Genomic DNA, 20,943 nt, shown 5'->3' with positions numbered 1-20,943 from the left:
ACAATGTAATTTTAGACCTTCATTAGTTTATTGTTTTTTCCATCCCAATTTTCAATTTCTATTTTGTGCACTTGGTTTCCAGACTTTGATTAAGAAAGAAATGTTCATGGAAAGGAGATGAGATAGTATTAGACGATAATCCTTTCTTAATTAACTTGCCATAATCTGGAACCAGTCTCAACTAAAACTTTATCCAAGAAATTTTTGAAAAGCATGTAAACCAGTGAGCAAATCGTGCTGCTGGACTCGTGCACCTCAGTGTACGGTTCAGTACTGTTATGAATGAAGGCTCAAGGCTCTGACTGGAAAAATCCTGAGTACAGTATTTTAAACCAAGTGGAAAACTGATGTATGGTGTGACTACAGCCAAGCATTGGCCGTCAAATTCCACAGTATGGAATTATTAGAGCAATATTCATTAAGACTGGATTTAAGTCTTACTGAGGACTTCAGAGCAGAGTCTTGCCCTAAAACTTTCTAGTTCTCTGAAGGATGTCAGTGACAGTAAGTGTGGCAGTCGTCGTTTACAGGTTAATTCCTGCAGATAGATTTTTAGTTTAAACTGTTCCCATATTACATAAAAATCCTAATCTGCTGGTGCTTAGCTTGGATCAGCATGTTTTCACTAATAGGAAGAAGCGGGTGTCTGTGCTCATCCTGCCGCCTGTCAAGTGAGCGTTGTAACACCCGTAGCGCTGCCTGCCTCACCGGCTGGGAGGATTTGTTTTTCATAACACTCCTCAAATTAAAACATGTACTAACATGAGATTATATATTACATGTTTCCTGCTGGCACCAAGACCTGGAGCTTGGATGTAGCACAGGAAAAGCAAAGGTTTGTTAGTACACTGGGCTGTACGGCCAAACTCCCGTGTTCCAAATGCAGCCTGTTGGGTGTTGCTTTGTCCAGAAGCCGTTCTCTGTCGCTGGGTGTCCCATGGCCTGCCCCTCTGGCTTTTCTTCCTATAATACACGTTTTCTGAAATGCGATGATCAAGTTACAGAAAAAAATATTTGAGGAGGTGTATGATGTGGTGTGAGAAGGTACAATATGACAGCGTAATTGCATTTTCTGGTTCATTTGCTCTCCCCTTCCCCCAAATTGCTGATGTTCTCTTCTTCCTTTTTAAGTGGCTTGGTGTCCGTTTTAATGTATGAGCATTGAGTCGGTGTATTCAGAGAACTGTCACATCTTTGCAGTATTATTAGGATTACAAAAATCCATCACGTGGAAGGTACACATGCCAGGATTAAGATTTGCCGTGCAATTTTGTTCAGCACTCTTGTGTAACCATATTTTTCTGATACTTCCTTTGATTAAATTATGAGAATTTCTTTTAGCAGAGGACATCTGCCTCATTTAGTTCACACAGTGGATGCAGCTCATTAAAGAAGAGCTATTTAGTATTTTATTTTACTCTTCATTACTCCATCCCTTATTTACTGGATGGCATTCAAATCCTGCTGTAAAGATGCAATTACTAATTCCCCTCTAAGCTTTACAGTGGTGCCCATTACTGTAGTTTCTGAATGCTTCATGGGTATTAATTAAACTTAATTTTCAAAACTCTTGTGAGAGAAGAGATGTCTTTGGCCCTCTTCAGATTAAGAACAAAGGTAGAGAGAGAAATTACATTCTAAATCATTTACTGTGTCTTATTTTGGGCATCTCATATTTGGAAGTGTGCCCAGCATTGTTAATATTTTATATATTCAAATTACAGCTTCAGTTGACTTCAGCTGCTTTGGTAAGTTTTCAGCTCAGAAGTAAATCGGGCCTTGGGATCAAATAAGGCCTTTGAGAAACTTGCAATTAGTGACAATGAATGAAAAATTCTCTTGAACAAATATGCCAGCGGTCATAGTGGAGCGCTGTGAGATGAGAATTCAGTTTGCTAAGTCAGCACGGAGATGCGGTGACTGTGAGGACATCCCTTCTCTTCTCTTCTGCCGGCCTGCACCTCCTTCGCTTCCACGCTGTGCGGCTCTCGCGGGAGCGGTCGCAGCACAAAGCAGAGCTGCTCCGGACAGAGCTCCTGACCGAGAAGCCCCCCCCTGCCCCACGTACCACTGTGTAACTAAACACTGCCCGAGGCACCAAGCGTGCTAGACCGACTTTTTTGTTAGAACGTGCATACTGAAAATGTGAGGAAAATGGCAGCTAATGACACGGAATTTAATTTAGTGAGAGCAAGGTAGATGCTCTGGATGTCTGCGTTGTCACATTAAACAAAATAAGTGTGCACCCATCCTGCTCGTTGCCTTCACAAAAGGGGATTTTCTTGCCGTGCTTGGCAAGACTCACCCAGTCCTTCTAGGGTGAGCTGGACCTGTTAGAGCTAAATCACGCGTGGTGTAATCCCTGTTCAATTGACTGCAGTGTAATTGTATCTGTTTAATGCCATGGACGCTTGGCCTATTTTTAAATTCAATTAAGGGACTCATGCACTTAACCATTTTGAAATTTTCTTCTTAAAGCTGCCTTTTGAAAGACATAATAGCTTGGTTTAGTCCAATTTCTAATTATGAATTAAAGACAAGCACAGAGCATCTTAACTACAGAGGCATACAGCTAACACAATACTCCTTTTGTCTTGGAAAGTGCCTTTCATCAATAGATTTCAGAGCGACTCACAAAGTCAATTTGAGCCAATTTACTCTAAAGTTCTTTTGTCTTATTTATATGTTTTGCATAAAATGAAATGTCTTTCACTGTTAATGTTTTTTAGTGCTGTTGTGAACTGCATCAACAAAATGTGTCGCTGCTTTGGATGACAGGGCGTCCTACCGGGCTGGTTTTTCATTGCTGTTGTTGAGACCACATTTATAATATAATTTTGTTTGCCCTCAAGGTCTTTCATCTTTGTAAATGAGTTATAACTCCATGACATAGTTCTAAAGTCTTGACATTCCTTCCAAACCGTGCTGTCAACGTTTTGGTAAGGCAGAGGAAGTAAAGAAAAGGCATAGCTCAACCTGAAGTGAAAACGTAAGCATTTTCCAATGGGAAATAATTTTACAGAAATTATTTGAGAAGTAATTGGTTTCCTTGTCATAATTTCTAATTTAGTATTGGAGGAAAAAAGGTCATAATTTTAAACTGTGAATTGTGCTGCCAAGCATAACGTGAGTTTAAATGTGCTTGCCTATATAGATGAATGAATGCTATTGAAATCACATATTTTTGTTGGCAGAACTATTTTTTTTTTTCCTCTTTGTAAGAGTGCTGCTGGGAAAATGAACTGCCTGGCTCAAGGCTCTCCAAGTTTCTAACTCTTGAACCATGTTCTTTGCAATCAAATATTTTGGACTTGTTGTTTGATAAATGCGAGATAAGTTAAATTCAGTTTGGTAGACTAGAAAGGAATTACTGGATTTGGTATGGTCCTTGTGATGGTCAGACGTTAGATCATTCCTTTCTGGTCTGGGAAAAGGAGTTGCTATTAGTCATATGCACTTCATGACATTCCAGGCGATCAAGATGTTTGGTCTGGTCCTGCTGCTCTTTTCATTTTAAGATTTTATTAGTTTACTGTGGTTTTTGCAAAGTACTGAGGGGGATGAATGCGCATTTGATATGTACACACACACGTGCTTTGAATATGTACACATAGGTAACTAGTATTAATCAGAGCAATGGGGTTTTTTCACCGTCAAAAGAATTTTTCTTACAGTATTGTGGTGAGAGCTGATTAAAATCTGCCACTCCTTTACAAATACAGTGGCTACGCTAAGATCTTGTAAACCCCTGAACCCACATTATGTATCTGTGTGTTTCACTAAAGTCAGTATGCTTTTTTTTTTTAAATGGTAAAAGTTAAATCAGTGTTTAACTTAAGCTACAGTATTTTTCCTAGTTCAAATGAGTAAAGGTTTGAGTTCACGGTGGGATTTCGATGTTCATGGATGGCGTAATTCAAACTCCACATAAATCCCTGCCAGAGGTTCTTGATGGCCTCAGTCACCAACAAGTAGAACACAGAACTAGCTAGGAGCAGTGAATTCAGTTGGGGTTTGGGAAACAAAATGCACAAAGCAGAAAATGATGTAGAAAAGCCTTCAAGTACAGAATAGGATTTACAAGTTGAGCAGTGTAAGCCTGCGGCTTCCAGACAGGCTGCCCAGGTGCACGGGTTGCAGTTCTTAGCCCTTGTATTTGTTGTGTGGGTATTCTAACAGGAGAAGGCTTCGTGTGACTCAGGTCTGTATTTTTAAGCAGAGTTCCAATATGATGAGATAGTTTTATATTAGAATGTTAAATATTTTTTTGGGGGGGAGGGTAAGGTATTTCTAGATAACACTACCTTTTTTTACTCCTTGTGATTTGATGTGGACAGTTTGGAGGTAGGGATAAGCTTGATACTCTCTGAAGAGTTTGCATAGACAGCTCACTGCATTTAGTTTAAATTCCAGACAAGGGTTGGTTAGGAGAGTTAGAGATAATTTGTTCTGTTTGGTATTTGGTGAGGAATGTCGTGTGGCTTTATTCCTTACAGGCAATCTATAAAAACAAATCGGGGCTTTAGAAACTGAGATGTTTTCCTAGTGTGTGCTGGGATTTTCCTCCCATCCTTGTCTCTCTTCATTTACCCCCCTGCAACCAGCTTTTTACACCTGATTTTCCATGGTTTCTAATAGATTAATAAGGGGAAAGTGTCTGATCCTTCAACGGACTTCAGTTCTGCTGTCACCGCGATGCCGTGTTCTTTGACGTGCCGATTTGGGTGGCGTTGTCCGTCAGGCTTTGCGCTGCGACATTGCTGTTCAGCATTGGTTCAGTACTGGTTCGTTTGCTCTGAACAGGTTGTCTCCTGGTTCCGATGTCTACGTCACCGTTTCATCCATTGCCTTAGCAAGATCGCAGCAGTGCCGCAATTCTCCGAGCAACTTATCGTCCTCAAGTGAGACCGGCTCTAGTGGGGGCACGTACAGGCAAAAATCAATGCCGGAAGGGTAGGCACCACACTTTTTCATATTCTTTTTAGGCAGTGGTTTGGGTTTTTTTTTCCCTCTGTTCCATTTGTTGTAATATATGTTCAACTAAAGGAGTGTTACACAGCCTCCTGTCCGCTGTTGTTTACATGCATTAAAAACCATGTTTGTTTTCAACAATCACTGTCATGCCTCTTGAAAAAGTCAGCTTCTAAAATCCCTTGCTTCCCACCTTTGTCCTTTGCGACCTAACATCTCTCTCTGATCCTAGTCTGCAGCTGCACAGGTTGCTATACAAAGGGATTTTAAAAAAATCTTCATTAATGGTACTGATTTTATCTTGCAGATTGACTCATTTTACAGTTTAAGATTGTAAATGAAAGTAAGCGGTAGGTTTGGGACTTTGCAGTCTGTGCTAATAGTTGAAGCAAAGTAGTGGCGAGTGCAACTAAAATTTCAGATGTGCTGGCACAAAAGTGCTGAGTAATCTGCCGCTAGTGTCTCCTTCACGTATTCACAGTCATCCTGTCTTAAGGTGCTCTCTTCCAGCTTTGCAGAAAACTTCAATCTCTCTGAAGTGATCCATTGTCAACACGGGCAGCAAATTACAGAGGAACAAATTAAATCCGTGTCATTTTCAGAGAGCACTGAAAGGAGCAATAAATCAAGCATCTCGAAGGAGGGGAAAAAAAAAAAAAATAATTGGCAGCAGGAGAACTTCTACCACATTCCAAATTTCTTCCTATAGAGAAGATAAGGGGACAAAACTGATAGTCCACATGGCAAAGCTTCCCTCTGATGTCTTCTTGAGTACATTGCAGGTCATTGTGTGTAATTCATTCTGGTTTGGATCTTCTCTAAAGTGGAAGTATCTTTTTCCCTGTTTTAAAAACACTTACTATTAGTAAGATTACGTACCGTTGTCAGGAGCTGCTTAGCACGAAGCACAGTCTTGCTGGTTGAGGTGTCTCTAAGGGGACGCAACTCTGTGTCGATTTGAAGGATGCTGTTCTGAGCGTGCATTTGCACAAGTGCTGCTTCTTGCTCCAGGGTGATGAAGATATTCTCCTCCTTGCACCTCAGTTTGAGGTTTTCTGAAGAGGCCGTCTGTTCTCTGCTGCACGCCCTCATGAAGGCTTCGATTCATGAGACCTGTTCAAGTCATTATTTAAGTTCGTGCAGATCTCCTGCTGACATTAGGAGATTTGCTCTAAACCCATTAAACTTTGCTGTAAGGGAACGAAATAAAAGCGTCCAGAGCTCCGCAGCTGGAAAAGGCACTTAACCTTTTTATATGCTGTGTAATTCCTGGCTCCTTCGTGCCAACAGCACTTACGTGTTGCCTTGAATTCTGAAGAGCAGCTTGTGCTCCCGATATCTTGTCTGCTCTTTCCCAACTATGTCTTTGCTCTGCAAGAGAAGTATTGCTGCCATATGTCCTTAGACCGTCACAAGCATAACTGCTTGAGTAGGAAGGGATTTTCAGACACACTGGGGTTCGTGTTTTGAACTGGTTTCAGAGCACACCAGCACCCACTCCAACCCTTTTCTATCGTGTAAGTTAATTATACACATATGTTCACTGCAGTATTGTTTGAGCATTTTGCAAGATCAGCAGAGATGTGTCCTAGAAACCTTGCGTACAGTCTTTTGGGTTGTGAAGTTTTAGTTCGGTGCAAGGACACGCTATTTAAATGGAATAATGAAAGAATTAATTAATACATGAACTCAGCGTGTTCCTTACTGGACGCTTTTGAAAAAACCCACTTATTAAACTCCAATTATTTGACTGCTATTCTTAAAGGAAAGACACTTCGCCTCCCGTACTGTCCTTGTGCACGTGAATCATATTTACTCAGGACTTTCAAAACATTTTCTGCCAGAATTAAGATACCATGAAAAATGTAATTACGAAGGAAACTTCCCCTTGCCTCAGTAAGGAAAGTAATGTCTGCCACGTTATCAAAAATCATTGCAGGACCATGTGCACCTTCTGTTGAGATTTGTCTGAGAGACCAGGTTCAGGGCAGCTCCGCAGTCGTCTTCGGTGTTAGTAGATGGCACTGGTCAGCAATTAACCCACACGCGTTGTTACAAGAGAGGAGAGATATTGTGGCGTTCAGCTGCTGAGATGTTGGGGAGAAAGACTGGCTGGAGTAGGGGCTGAGGGACCACCAGGCGCTGAGCGTCGTTTCCCAAAGGGAGGCTCCGAGGAGCTCTGGGTGCCACCAGTCCCTGAGATTTCCCCGCACAGGAACTCTCAGCCACGTAATCTGGGTAGGCATGTGTTCCTTGTTGCGTGCTGTGACAGATTTGGAAAGTTTGTGAAACTTAAATGACTGGAAGCATGGGCGTGAGTCCAGCCCCTGTCAGACATGGGTAAGAGCAGTAACTGCTGCCTCTTCTAGATTACTGGTCTGTGTCCTAAGCTGGATGTAGGCAAAAACCTCACTGCCTTCAAGATCATCCAGATCTGTCTTTGATGTGCGTATCTGTGTGTTTCGTGTACTAGCCCTGTGTTTACCTGAAGGTATGTATGTGTAATGAATGATTACAGCATGTAAAAGTTAAATTCAAAAATACTAAAATAATACATTTCTTCTTTTGACATATATATAAAATGTGTATTTAAACAATGTCACTGTTTAATCCAGATTTATTTCTCTTTCAAGTTCTTTGGGTTCATCCCTACGTACCCTAACAGGCTATATAACTAAGCAGCCTAGACTGTAACACCGCCTGCATTTATTATTCTTGGCTTGAAATAGCCTGCTTCATGTAAAAAAGGCAACCTAAATATTCTTGCAGTTTAATTAGTAGAGCGATTATTTTAATGAAATAAAATTTAGAACATGATGGATTGGAACATGGATGTATATTTTCTTATCTTGAAAAAAAGGTCCCACATCATAAAATATGCCAAATGCAAAACTGACTGCTTCTGTACATGTGAGCATCGTGGGGTTTAAGCAAAAGGACAACACACAGAAAGTAAAATACTGATGCAGTGCAAGTTTATCACAGTGAAGCTTCTTGAGGTCTTGGCTGCTTCTTTTAGATACCAGCTTCTAGTTATTTTATCATGAAAAGATATGTCTTAAACTTTGAAAATTACCTCAGATCACCATTTAAAGATCAGCTTTTGAAATGTGTTCGGACTTCTTACGCATCTGTTGAATTGGCACTGAATGCATCGTGTTTAATTTAAGTGTTTGATTAAGTGAAATCCTAGCTAGTCTGTTAAGAGCGTTGCTCATTTCATGCATTCCCCATTTAAGTCGTTTGTTTTCAGAAGGCAGATAAATCCTGATACATAGGGTGGGAGTGAGATTTTGTTGTTTTGAGCCATATGATGTTTCTTTGGTGGGTTCATTTGAGTTAATGAGTACATGAACTTCCAAATGGGATGACCACACCAGCTTGTTCGAACAGGTGGGCAGATGTCTGATTTACAGCGGGGGTCCTGTGGGGTGATCTGTAGCGTATAGAGTCAGTAGAAGGCACTGTTCAGGTATTTTGCATTCTGTTACTGTGTTAGTCACATAGAGCAAGAGAAACTCCTTGATGTATAGAGACTATACCAGCTTGTTGTAGTTCTTTTGGGGGTTATTCTGTGCATGTAGAAATTTTTTTCTGTCAAGGAATGTCGGGGCAGGGTAAACCAACTCAGAAGTGCATTATTTTTGACAAATTCTTAATGATTGGTGTGCTCATTCTGAACCCAACTATAATTCTTACACACTTACAAGTGACTCAGATGTAATACAGATTTGTAGATTTTATTCTTACAGGCTTTTAGGCATGTAAGACATGTAGGCTTTGGTACAACACAGAGGCACTCTTTGTGTCATTTGTCATTAGTTCTCCTTGAGTTTACTGTATCTTTCTTGAGCTTTCCAAAATCTGTCTGACTAATCCAGCAGAGTTTACAAAGTCCACACAGTTTTTCTTTTGCACTGTATGCTTTCTTCTACAGCAATGGATATATACGTCTTGCTGCTTTCCTACAGCTGTATTTAGTTTGCACTAATCCACTCAAATTATTTTATGAACAAATAATAATTTACAGAATTTATAAGCACCAGGTTTGGGAAACTCCTAACCAATACACTCAGCTTATTTAAAATACGTGGCAGTGTAATATTGTCCCAGATGAATTTGTTGTTTGTGTATATGTCTGCACCCACCTACCTGTGACCTTACTAGTCTGTTGCTTAGAACCCGGGAAGGTGGCCGAGATCCATGGGTTTGTCCCAACAGGCTTTTCTGATACTCGCTTTGACTAATTTGAGGTAGAGCTTGCCCAGGTAAAAGGATCTGTCCTTGATATCTTCTCCCAATAAATGCACCTCATTTCTCTGTATGGCTTTTATCCAGACTTCTTAGGTTTTACTCATTGTGGTCAGTTTTCTGTCACCATGTAATGGTCTGGTCACCTTTCCATGTAAACATCTATATGAATGAAAGCAATTTTATTTCTAGATGCTTTGGTCTATTTGGGTTTTTTAATTTTTTTTCAATTGTATTCTTGATCAAAAATGCTCAACAAATTCATGTGTACTCTAACTTTACACGTTAAAGGTGCTAATTGGGTCCTGAGAGCTGTGGCAGAATTTAAATGGAAAAGCATTATAAATCCCTCAAGCAGTTGTGCTATCCATTGGTCTGCCCTGTTGTTTGACACTCACTTCTTTAAAGTGCTCTTTTCTCCTTCTATGAGATTGATGCATATTGAAAATCATTATCTGCTTTGTCTTTTTTGGGGTGTTACAACAGGTTTGGAATTAGCCGTAGATCCCCTGCTTCCATTGACAGGCAGAACACACAGTCGGATACAGGCGGTAGCGGCAAATCCACACCCAGCTGGCAGAGGAGCGAGGATAGTATCGCTGACCAGATGGGTAGGTAACTAATTGTTTACAAGGAGCAAGTGGTGCTAACCACAAGGTGACTTTGGCGATGCTTCTCCATGCGGAGAAAGAACCCTCCCAAGCACTGTATTTTCAGTGTCTTTGAAAGTTAACCTTGTTCATCGGGATGAGTAATTAGGTCTGGAGCGTGTATGAGCTTCTGCAGTCTGTTTCCTTGAAAGCTATGAGTATCACCTGAGGAAGAAGTTAATTCAGTTCTTCATTTGATTGTGGGGCTAAATCTACCTTAATGCTCTTACCCTGAAACAGTCTGTCCTTTTAGAAGCGGCTGGGTAGACACAATCATCAATTTGTCTTGCTGTTGAGGACTTGTTTGACCTCACCTACCCTCCTGAGTGGCTTGGCTTAGTTTAATTTTTGCTTAGTTTGTCTAAAGTGCTTGTGATGCTCCTTTTCAAATGGTGCTATATAAATGCAAATTGATTGTTTGATCGTTGAAGCTATAAAAATACCATATACAGAATGGAAAAAATGCAATTAAAGTTTAAATAGTGAGGTAAATCTATAGCTTGGTAATCGCCTTCCACCAGTGTATACATTTTTCGTTGAGCTTGGCAATTAAGCTGTCAGCTGGGGGAACATACTAACTACATAAAACAGCTGGGTACTGCAAATTAGCTTTGTTAAGCCTTCATTTGAAGCTTTTTGCTACAGCTCTGGTTTGACTGGAGTGGACACTGATGAGACTGGCACCAGTGGAAGTGTCCTGTCTACAAATAGTGTTGATCCAACACAATGACCATGGTCAATGTTGCTAGATTGGTAACAAAGTTAGAAAAAAACCATAGGTTAAACAATTCCATACGTTCTCTGTTGCACTTCTAGATCATCGTTTTACTGCACCGCAGCTTTAGTTCTGCATAAATGGACGGGTGCCGAAGGCAGAATAGTGTTCAGTGAGATCAGCAGTAGTTTAAGGCAAATGTTCAAGTTCTGAAGATGTACTTTGTTCACATACCTTCACAACCTCAGTGAGCTGTGCCTTGTTATCGAAGCCATCTGTCAGTCCCTCCCTCACAACTCCCCCCCGTACTTCTCACTAAAAAGCTGTGATTATACTGATCTGCAGCTCTCATCTTGACAGAGCGATTTTTAATCGCATATGTTTTGGTACTGCGTGATGGTAACGACACATGTAAAACCGATCTTTTGCTCAACGTTGCTTTTGCAGACCAACACTTGGGTGTTGGCACCGAGTGGAGCTGCCAGCAAGTTCTGTTCTGCGATGTCAGGTGTTGCATTATTAGCAGAATAAATAAATAAGGCCAAAAAGAACGGGAATAATTGTGTGGGAGAACTGATGACTCTTGGCATTTGGCACAGGCTGGGAAATACACACTGATGTATAATCCCTGTATTTTCTCTCTTGTGTGCTGTGCTGCATTCATAGAGTCTCAGTTGGAAGCTGCGTCTCTGACTGGAGACTTTAGTGCTGGTCTGGTGAGTCTAGGTGAAAGTTTGATTCTGTGACAAATAAGCACATTTCAACAAATAAGCACATTTCCACTTGGGATAATCTGTCTCAAGGTAAATAAGGCATTAGGTGCAGTGAATCCACACACTCGCTCCTTCCTGGCCCATTCTTAGCTTCAGAAGACTTTTGTTCTTGGAGCACCAACGTTATTTGCTACCACTTGCCAGGGCAAGTCAACTTGAATTATGTTTTTTTGCATACTTAAAAAAACGTTTTTTTTCTTTAAAAAAAAGAGAAGCTAGTAGTGCTGCCAATCAAGATGAACCAACTGTAGCCGTGCTGGGGAAAGCACTGCTAATTTCCATGGGCATTGTTAAGTACTTGATGTTCATAAGCACATATTCTGCTTAAAAGTATAAAAAAAAATTGTGTAACCTCAGGAGAGAAGAACATGGCAAAAGTCTTTCAAAATCCTGACCTTGGGCTCTGAGAAGGCAATTACCTGCCTGATGGGCTGTGTCTGAAGACCCTCTGGACTTTCATAGTTATCTCCTGGGAAAAAATAGGTTTAATTGCAAAGAGCCCTCCTGTGAGTGTCCATGTAAGATGAGTGATTTGAATTCCATCCACTTTTGTCAGGTTTAGTTTACTAAGTGTTCCTTTTGTACATCTGTGCAGTTTCCACATTCACAGTCATCACTTTTTAAGGGAATATTTTAATTTCAACAGATTTGCTAACTGAAAAGATATAAAAAAGAAAATGTTTATTTAACTCACCTTAACCTTGACAAGAAATATATGTGCTGGAGAAAATGCATTCATTTAAGTGATCACAGCACACGACGTGTGTGCTGTAGACTTTTGCTATTGTCCTGACTTGTGTAGAACACACCATGGAAGTGCAGGTCTTGCAATTCTTTATAAATTTTTTTTTAGTCTCTTGTCCACAGGCAATGTACATATAGAGAGAGGATGTCAATACACTGTGAAAATGAATATTCCACTGGTTTAATGCTTTGTTACGGTGCTGTTGGACATTGGGGCCCTGATACCATTCCGGTGGTTCTAACAAAAGCCCGAGTGGTGGCTGCTGGTGTTTCGCAAAGTCTGACTGATTTACGCCAGGCAGGAATGGGCCCTCACTAACTCACCTGTGTTTTGTCACAATATCAATTTATTTATTTTTTAATTCAGAGTGAATTTCATAGTAGTTATCCAAAGTTGTTGGCTAGGGGTAGCATTGGGAAGATTGCGGTGTAAGATTTGGTTACTCATTTTCTGAGCGTGTGGCGCTGTACGCGCTCTTCAGACCGTCGTCGTGTGCTGTGTTGCAGAGCCAACGTGCCACCTCCCAGCCGTATCCAAAGTGCTGCCGTCCTTCAGAGAGAGCCCCAGCGGAAGGCTGATGAGGCAGGATCCTGTGGTTCACTTGTCTCCAAATAAGCAGGGTCATGTAAGTTATCCTAAAAAAGGAATTATTTAATGGTTTTGCTTTTGCTCCACAAGCTCTTGGTACCAGAAGTGGTGTTCAAGGTTACATTTACAGTGCCAGTTTAAAAAAAAAATAAAAAACCCCTCAAGCCCTGTTCCTACTAGAACATGGAGGAAGGAGCAGAGCAGACCCGTTGTCTCCTGAATCCTACCGAAGCTAAGCACAGCCTACTGAAATATTTATTAGTTAATAAAGTTTTGCTGCCACTTGAACAGCAACTTCTTGTCTGTTTTCTTGTGATAAGTAGAGGATTTGTGGGAGTTGACAAAGCTATTCCTAGGCCTCACGTGTGAGACTTAGTTTACCAATACATTTTATAATGCAACGCTCAGATGCCTGTTTGAGACAGAGTAGCGACCTTGTTCTTTGGTTTTGTATTTTCTCCATTTTCCTCATCTAATTTAACTATGACTTCCTTTCCATAAATTGCCCTGCACACTCTTGGAAGACTTTGCCTGAAAGGTCTGCTGGAATACTGCTGAAAAAAGCCCAAACCTTTGTTTTATTTGTGTCTACGGTCTAAGTGGTAAATTCAGTCTTTCTGGATCTGCAGAGTTAGATATTCACACCTTTTCAGAGACTGTCACTTCCCAGTTTACATACAGAGAGAGATAAATGCAGTAATGTTCATAATGTTAAAATGTCTTGAAAATTACTTAAGCCACTGGAATAAAAAGAAACCTACCCTTTAAAGTTTAAATTGCCCAGTAAGCTGTATTACTTGTGTTTTGTTTGTACAATCAGCTAAAATAGGGACTTATGTTGCATGAATATAATGAAAGTATTAGTTGCATTTATTTAGATGTGATAGTCTTTAATTGGTCCCTGTTATTTGCTCCTGGTTACCAGTATTTTTTCAGTACAATTGGCAGTGTTCCTTTTAGGTTCTTAACTCATAACAACACATATTTATTATTTAAAAAAAACCAACACAGAAAACCCCCACAAAACAGAAGAAAACCAAAAACCCCAGCACACCTGTCTTCATATTCTTAGAGCACAAAATATTTTTTATATTTAGATTGACCAGTTTTCCATGAGATGTTTTTGACTGTATAATGATGTAACACATAACCCATTAGCTTGCGTGCAAAGTGCAGCACTGGAATCATTAATGCTTCCATTCTTCTCTTTTAGTTATTGTTAAAGTAAATCTTTATTATGTGGACAGATGGATGGGGGGGAGTGATGTGGTTCCTAATGAAGAGCAGTAACTTTAATTGGAGATAACTAGCAATCCAGATCAGCTTCATATTCCTCCAGGTTTTCTGTCAATTCTTACATAAGTTTCTTATTATACTAAATAAGAAACATGGTTGCTGAGATTTCTTGCTCTTGGTATACATCCATCCTCTGTTTTCCCTCTTTTATGGTGAAAACAGAACCAGTATCTAATTTTTTTTATTTGGCTGGGATCTCCACCCATGCCTGTTCGATAAAACTCCGTGGGCAGACAAATAGGAAAGGTGGTTCTACATCTCCTTTCGTCCCTTCCCTTATTCCCAGGCCCTCTGGTCACCAAACACGCACGTCCATTGTCTACCAAAAATCTGCTTCAGTTCTGATCAGAACTTGGTGTCCATCTGCAGAATTTATCTGAAATTAAGGAATTCGGGTGGATATAACTACCCCCAAAATAAGTGAGCTCCTAGGCAATGATGAGCGTACAGCGAAGAATTATCCCTGTGGTGGGGTGTTCCACCATTGCCCACTATGGAACTGAGGACGTTCAGTTTCTTTGTACCAGTGGACTGTGGCCCAGTGCAAAACACACAAACCAGCCAGACACGGGCATGCCCTGATGGGACAACCTAAAAGCATTGCATTAAAGTTTCCTTTCTTGCAGTTCTGCCTTTTGGAAAACAAGTTCAGATTAGTTAGATGGCATTTCAGTAATAATTTGCGAAGGACACGCCTGCTGAGGGGGAGATCTACACTGCTGCAAAGGGATAGGGCTTATTTTGCCCTACTCTAACCTTTCAATAGGCAATTGGATTATTTAAAATAACATGTGCCTTCTGTGGATTATGTTTCATGTTCTAAAACACCAGGGTCTTAAAATCAGAATCTTTTTAATTACTGTAGTTAGAAACCAAGTCAAAGTCTACACATTTTGGCCAATGTCATTGAAATGGACCAAGCAGAAGTGTGCTTGGAAGGAAACAGTGTAAAGTATTTTAGGACAAAATACAAACAACTGTTTCCCTGAATAGTTAAGGCATGGCTTCCAAATCTGTATGAAAGCTTTTCATGTGCACCCAGAACCGAACATATGCATTGCATTGGAATGAAGTGTTCAGTTTATTAGTCTGCTCATTGTGTCTGTCTGGTACTTCAAGGTAGAAGAGCTCCTTTTGGGCGATGGTGACTTTTGTAACTGTTGTTTCCTCCTCCACTACTGTTGCCATAATTTTGAGATAAACCTGCAAGTGTGGCGGTTTTGGTTTTTTTCTCTTTTTGGATTGTTGTTTCTTCTGCAGTCTGACAGCCACTACTCCAGCCATTCCAGCAGCAATACCCTTTCCAGCAACGCCTCCAGTGCTCACAGCGACGAGAAGTGGTACGACAGTGGAGAGCGCACCGAGTCCGAGCTCAACAGCTACAACTACCTTCAAGGGACTTCGGCCGATAGTGGTATCGACACCACTTCCTACGGGCCGAGCCACGGCAGCACCGCGTCCCTGGGAACAGCGACGTCTCCCCGCACGGGGCTCACGAAGGAGAAGGTGGCACCGCTGTGGCACAGCTCCAGTGAAGTGGTCTCCATTGCAGACAGGACATTAGAAAAAGAGAGCCACCTGGACCGAAAAACCGAGTCTTCGCTGAGCCTGGATCTTCACAGCAAGAGCCAGCCAGCCTCCAATCCTCTAACAAGGGAGAACAGCGCTTATAGTCTTAGTGATGCCGTCTCGCATACGAGGTAATTTTCACCTCTTAGGAGATTGACCCTTCCACACTCATTTTCCCATTCTCACTCTAACCTATCAAAAGTGAGAAGTGGATATTGAAGAAAGAGATTCCTGCTTATGTTAACCAGTGTTTTGAGAGAGCCCGCTGTGCAGAATGCTTGAAAATTAGACCACCTTTAGTCTGCGCATCTGCTACTGCTTATAATACTCGAGAATGTCTTTGAGAGCATCTTCCATATTGCTGCTGCTAAACTAATGCAAGACAGACACGTGCCTGATGTGTTCATGAGGAGTGTCTGGTAGTTCACATGTGGATCAGAATGGAGATTGGCCCATTTTATTCACAGTTTAACGTGGAGTTCTTTTTTAGACTTGGAAGTACACATTTCAGATGTTGTGCATTTTTCCCCCCAGTTTTTTTGTTTAGAAATCTACCTGCAGTCAGTATGATCAGTACCGAGAGCAAGTTGCTTGCAAGTGCTAGTATGCAGATTTTAATCTCATTCTGCTGCAGACTTGTGGGTATGACACATGACAGTCACCTTCCCTCTCTCCTTCAGTTTTGCCACTTGTAAAATTGGCAATATCAGGTATGTGTTTAATAATGCGCTCGAACACCTCAGGTTGAACATACTTCTACAAGAGCTGCTAGAGACAGGAAATATTTTAGACCGTTTTCCTAACCTGTTTCTCAAGAAGCATTCAGTGTGCTTTTCGAAAAATACACTGTGTCACACTGGCACCAAGAAAAAACACACAACTCTTTCAAGGGAGATATGTGTTCATAATTTGTTGGCCTTGTAGAGCCTGGCTGTTGCTTTTTTGTTCTGAAGGCACCTTTGTTTTGAAAATGCATCTAAAATGCCTACAGACTGAAGCAATTTTTGCTAATCGTTTTGAGCAAAGCTACATTTCTGCAAGGCTAGATGTTTATCAGACAGTTTAACAACTCCTCAGACAGTGGCTGCAAATAGGAGGTTGTCATAGAGACTGTAACATAGCGAACCGGTCTCCATGTACTTCGTCATGGTAATTTTGACAAAGTAATCTACTAACAGTGGCTCCGCTCTGGTCTTCTGCCTCTCTTGGTTGGCCATTTTTGGCACTAAAGCTCATATTCAGCTGGTATATTTCTACCCAGAGCTTTTGAGACTGGTGTTTCCAGTAGCTGTGTGTGCATGAAGGACTTGAGCAAGTCTGTAGAACACACTGTGCAGAGGGATTTACTTAATTTTGACCATGTTAGCACGTGCCCCTTTCTCGAAGGTAAAAAGCTGTATGGTGCTTATCTACAGGGTTGAGTTTTTATTTAATTTAAAGATGGACACATTCATATGCATTTACTTAATGTTCATTAGAATTTACCATGTGCCCTGCAGTATTTGTCTGAATGTAACTGGCAGTAGCACTAAATGTGAGAATTTTACATGAAAGGCTGATTCTAACAAAGTTGTCGGTAGGATTTCCGTTTGGAAGGATTTTTTTCCACTTTTGAGGATGTTTTCCCCCTTGAGCACCAAATAGGGTTAGTTCAGTTGAAAATCCAAGAAAATTTAATAGAAAGAAACATCTTTGCAGGGCAGGCACAGCCTGACAGTTCTCATCTTTGTCTTCCATGGATATACTTGACAACTCGGTTACAAACTTAAGTTTAGGACCTTGTCTCGTTATTTATTACATGATAGCTTTGTGTCACCAAACATGGTGTTTTCTCTGGATAATTTGGATTAATTTACGTTGTTTCTCCTGTGATACTGAAATGATTCTCTACGTGGTTTTTAGGGGTTGTTACTGAATTTTTGGGGGCTGTTACTGAAATTTCCAGATAAGGGTCCACTAGGCTTTATGCTAGAGAGCACAGTTGGATTTTTTAATGAAGTTTCATTCAGAAATCAGACGTTAAAATTGCAGGCTCATTGGAAAGAGGAGTGACAGCAGTTTGTAGAACACATGGGGCACGATACTTGAGAAATACTGCAATCCTCACACCCATGTCATGTATTTTGGTGGAGGAAAAACAAAGACCAACTTGTGTTTCTTTATTATTTCTTATATTTGAAGACTAGAACACGTGTTTGGTGCCTCACAATGAAGCAAAAGCACAGTCTGGGTTTAAAAGCTTTTGGTTTGTTTCTCACGGTGCCCGCAGTGGGTGGTTGCATGCTGAGCAGCAGTCCTGACCTGAGGAAACTCTGGGTCCAGATGTTTGCTCCCAGCTCTCCCATAGCTCTCCAGCTTGGAGGTGGAGGCTCGTTAAAAATGGTACTTCCAAAATGTGTCTGCAGCTGCGTGCTTCAAGGAGGTGAAGGAGGAGAGATGAAAGGATGATTCTGAAGAGGCTACTTTTCATGAGAAATGAACAGCTTAATTGGTGTGCTTCTCTATCAGTTTCTAAATTGTTACAACCCTTTGTTGCTTCTCACTTTTCTACCTTTTGCCCATGGATGCCAGAATGTCTGTAACGTCTTTAGAGTGGGGGTTTTGAGCAAGAAGAAAAGGCGTTTGGCCCTAATAAGAACTCGGTGACAAAAGAAAAGAAAATCACCACAAATTAGAGTGTTTGTGTCTGTATAAGACAGGAACGATAATTAATGTTCGGATCGTTTGATGGTGCATAAAAGAACTTGTACCTGAGAAGTGGTGGCAAAATGTAAATTATAGTGATTAACTTTTGCAGCGGAGCTTCTGGCTGGGTTCTATTTTTCTTCTCCACCCCCATTCCCAAAGTCCTTCCTGATGATTGTGCAGATTTCTCATAACTTCCTAGGAGGATTGCATTATGTAGGCCAGTAATTATACAGAATCATTATAGCTGAATGTCATTAAATGAAGCCATATGCGCTGATGGCCTGAATTCCCGAAGAAAAAAAAATGAAATCAAACTTTCATTTCCACCTAAACTATATGGTTTCTTATGGTCCTCTGATCAAAACTAAAGGGAAAGTCATGGCTATTTCTAATCAAGTATCTTTCTCATTACTCCTAATAATTTTAGGATAATTAAAATATTATTTACTGATTGCAGAATACTTTTATGAATGGCTCATCTGCAGTTTTTGCAGATTGTCATGTAATAGTTGATTTTTTCCTTTGTTCCCTGATGTTGCAGTAATTGAGGTGAGATGTAGGGGGTGGCCAACAGCAGCTATCTCTGTGTCCGGAGAAGGAGAACTGGATTTCTTCCAAGTATAATCAAGCTGGTCCAGGAGTCTGTTACATCCACATGCTTCCTGTTGTCCAGTACTCTTCCCATCACCACCACAGTGCTTCAGCCCTGATTTAATTCTTCTAGAGTTTATCCAAAGCCTTTTGCTCTCCAAACACACTCTCAGTTAACAAGTGTGTCTCTTTTTCTGTCACCTGTTGGCCTGCCTGTGTAGGGCGAAAAGCTTCGGTCACATCCACAGTTCTGGGCATAGTTCCTGAAGCAGAATAGCCTCCCAAAATACTACACTCTAAACCACAGCTCAGAATACGCAATATGCTTTAAAGAAAAGTGTGTTTAGAACTGTATGCTAGTTTTCATGCTTACTTGCCAGGCTGCTCTTGGCATCTATTATAGGATACATATTATAATAAATATTAAAGTAATAATATTTAAAATACACCCTGTGTGTATTCAGTATGATATTTAATAAAATATTATAATTATTTCATTACATATGCACATGCATTTTCTATATAAGTTTTATGCAGAGCATACCAAACAGCACTTTTTACCCTCTTTGCCTAGTAATATTAAGGATCAACACCACCAGCCTGTCTGGAGTTGTTTTGATCAATAAATGTTTTCTCACAGCTAGCACTTTCTGGAGAACTACTTGATGGATTAAAGAGTTCGGAAACATGATCAGAACTTCCCTTTGCCTTCACTGAAGCAAAAGACTCCACCGCTTCTTGAGTGTATTTAGAATGGGGTAAAAATGAAAAAGAAAATAGCCCTGTGCCTTTCGTTTAGAAGACGTGCATCTTCCACAGACCTCGGCGGTTTCATTTTGTGGTGGTGATGCCTCACAGATGGGCTGGTTTACTCAGCATGTGTAGGAGTTTTCTTTCAGTGTTGAGAAAGGAGAGAGAAGAAGGAACGAAGAGAAATTTACTGCCTCTCCCCCTAGCTCTTACTTTTCTCTGCTCTCTTGCCGTAAGTTATGTTTGCTTATATCCATTGCAGGTACAAAGGTTGTGATGTGCAGCACCAGGTATACGGGCATGATGGGCAGAAAAATCTTTTCCCATATTCTCCTAATATCCCGTCTTCCGTATAGGCCTTTCAAATGTACAGGGAAAGGGAAGGAAAAGAAATAACTCTGTAATGCAAAATCTGCATTACTGTCACTTGACTTGCATCCGTATGGGGAGATGCATCTCGCCCCTGATGCGAGGGACTTCACAGCCATCCCCGTGTACGTTCGATGGAAGCCTGGGCTGCGGCACCTTCTTGAGGTAGGAAGGCTCCTCAGGAAATCCCCAGATCTGAACTGCTGGCACTCCTGGTGCTTGAGCCATCTAAAAACGAAACATAGTTGAAGGGGATTTTTCAGACTCTCTCTGTTGACAGTGGAGAACATTAGTTCTCCCTGTGTATCTGAGACACCTAATTTAAGATGAGGAGAATCACCTCCTAAGGATATTTCTTCATTGACTACAGCAGGAGCCAGACAAGTGGCACAGATTAGATAACTGGCTTCTGTAAGACTAAATGTACATGAGGTTATTTTCCCAGGTGGCAACATAAATTTAACCTTAAATTCTTTTTTCTGTTCCATTAAGAAATGCATTGTTTTATCAGGATTAAGAAGAGTGGTGAAGAATTTTCTGTTGAGCTAAGGAAGAAAAGATTATTCAGTGACTTTATTCAGCCTTGCAGCTAATTTTTATTTCTCAGTCAGAAGCTGTTCTTTACCATCTGTTTCAAATTCACTCCTTGCAGTGTTGGATACAGAGATGAAAATGTGGCTAAGTTGTTTAGAGAGCTGACAGAAAACTAGTCTCCAAATATATAATGATATTTCAGCACTAAGGCTGTATACAAAGTTTTCCTGTAACTGTATGCAGAACTGCCTGACCTTTTAAGGCTGTTCCGGTCAATATTGTCTTAAGCCCTAGTGCTCCCAATATGATGCAAGTTGCATCGGATTGAAATGTCAACATAACTTAGGAGTAGCTCCATCGAAAACCACCCTCCGTCTTTCAACAATAAGCTGCAGTTGGTCATCCCAACTCTTCAAATTGTGATGTCAGAGACCTGCTCAAAAGTCTCTTTTA

At 40.8% G+C, this 20,943-nt stretch overlaps 1 protein-coding gene across 1 annotated transcript in view; it reads left to right on the top strand.

Annotated features, from left to right (window-relative positions):
- The window catches only part of SIPA1L1 (signal-induced proliferation-associated 1 like 1), a gene marked incomplete at its 5' end in the record, with an annotated part of 47,793 nt that overhangs the window by 14,464 nt on the left and 12,386 nt on the right, over positions 1-20,943 (top strand). The window contains 4 exons of the mRNA XM_009866803.1: positions 4,804-4,953; positions 9,709-9,833; positions 12,612-12,730; positions 15,250-15,689. Coding sequence (XP_009865105.1) covers positions 4,804-4,953; positions 9,709-9,833; positions 12,612-12,730; positions 15,250-15,689 — 834 coding nt within the window. The remainder of the gene's footprint in view (positions 1-4,803; positions 4,954-9,708; positions 9,834-12,611; positions 12,731-15,249; positions 15,690-20,943) is intronic.

Source organism: Apaloderma vittatum, unplaced genomic scaffold (assembly GCF_000703405.1).
Source record: "Apaloderma vittatum isolate BGI_N311 unplaced genomic scaffold, ASM70340v1 scaffold28263, whole genome shotgun sequence".
Lineage (NCBI taxonomy): Eukaryota > Metazoa > Chordata > Aves > Trogoniformes > Trogonidae > Apaloderma > Apaloderma vittatum.
Note: the sequence above shows the minus strand (reverse complement) of the source record. Positions and strands in the feature narration are given on the sequence as shown.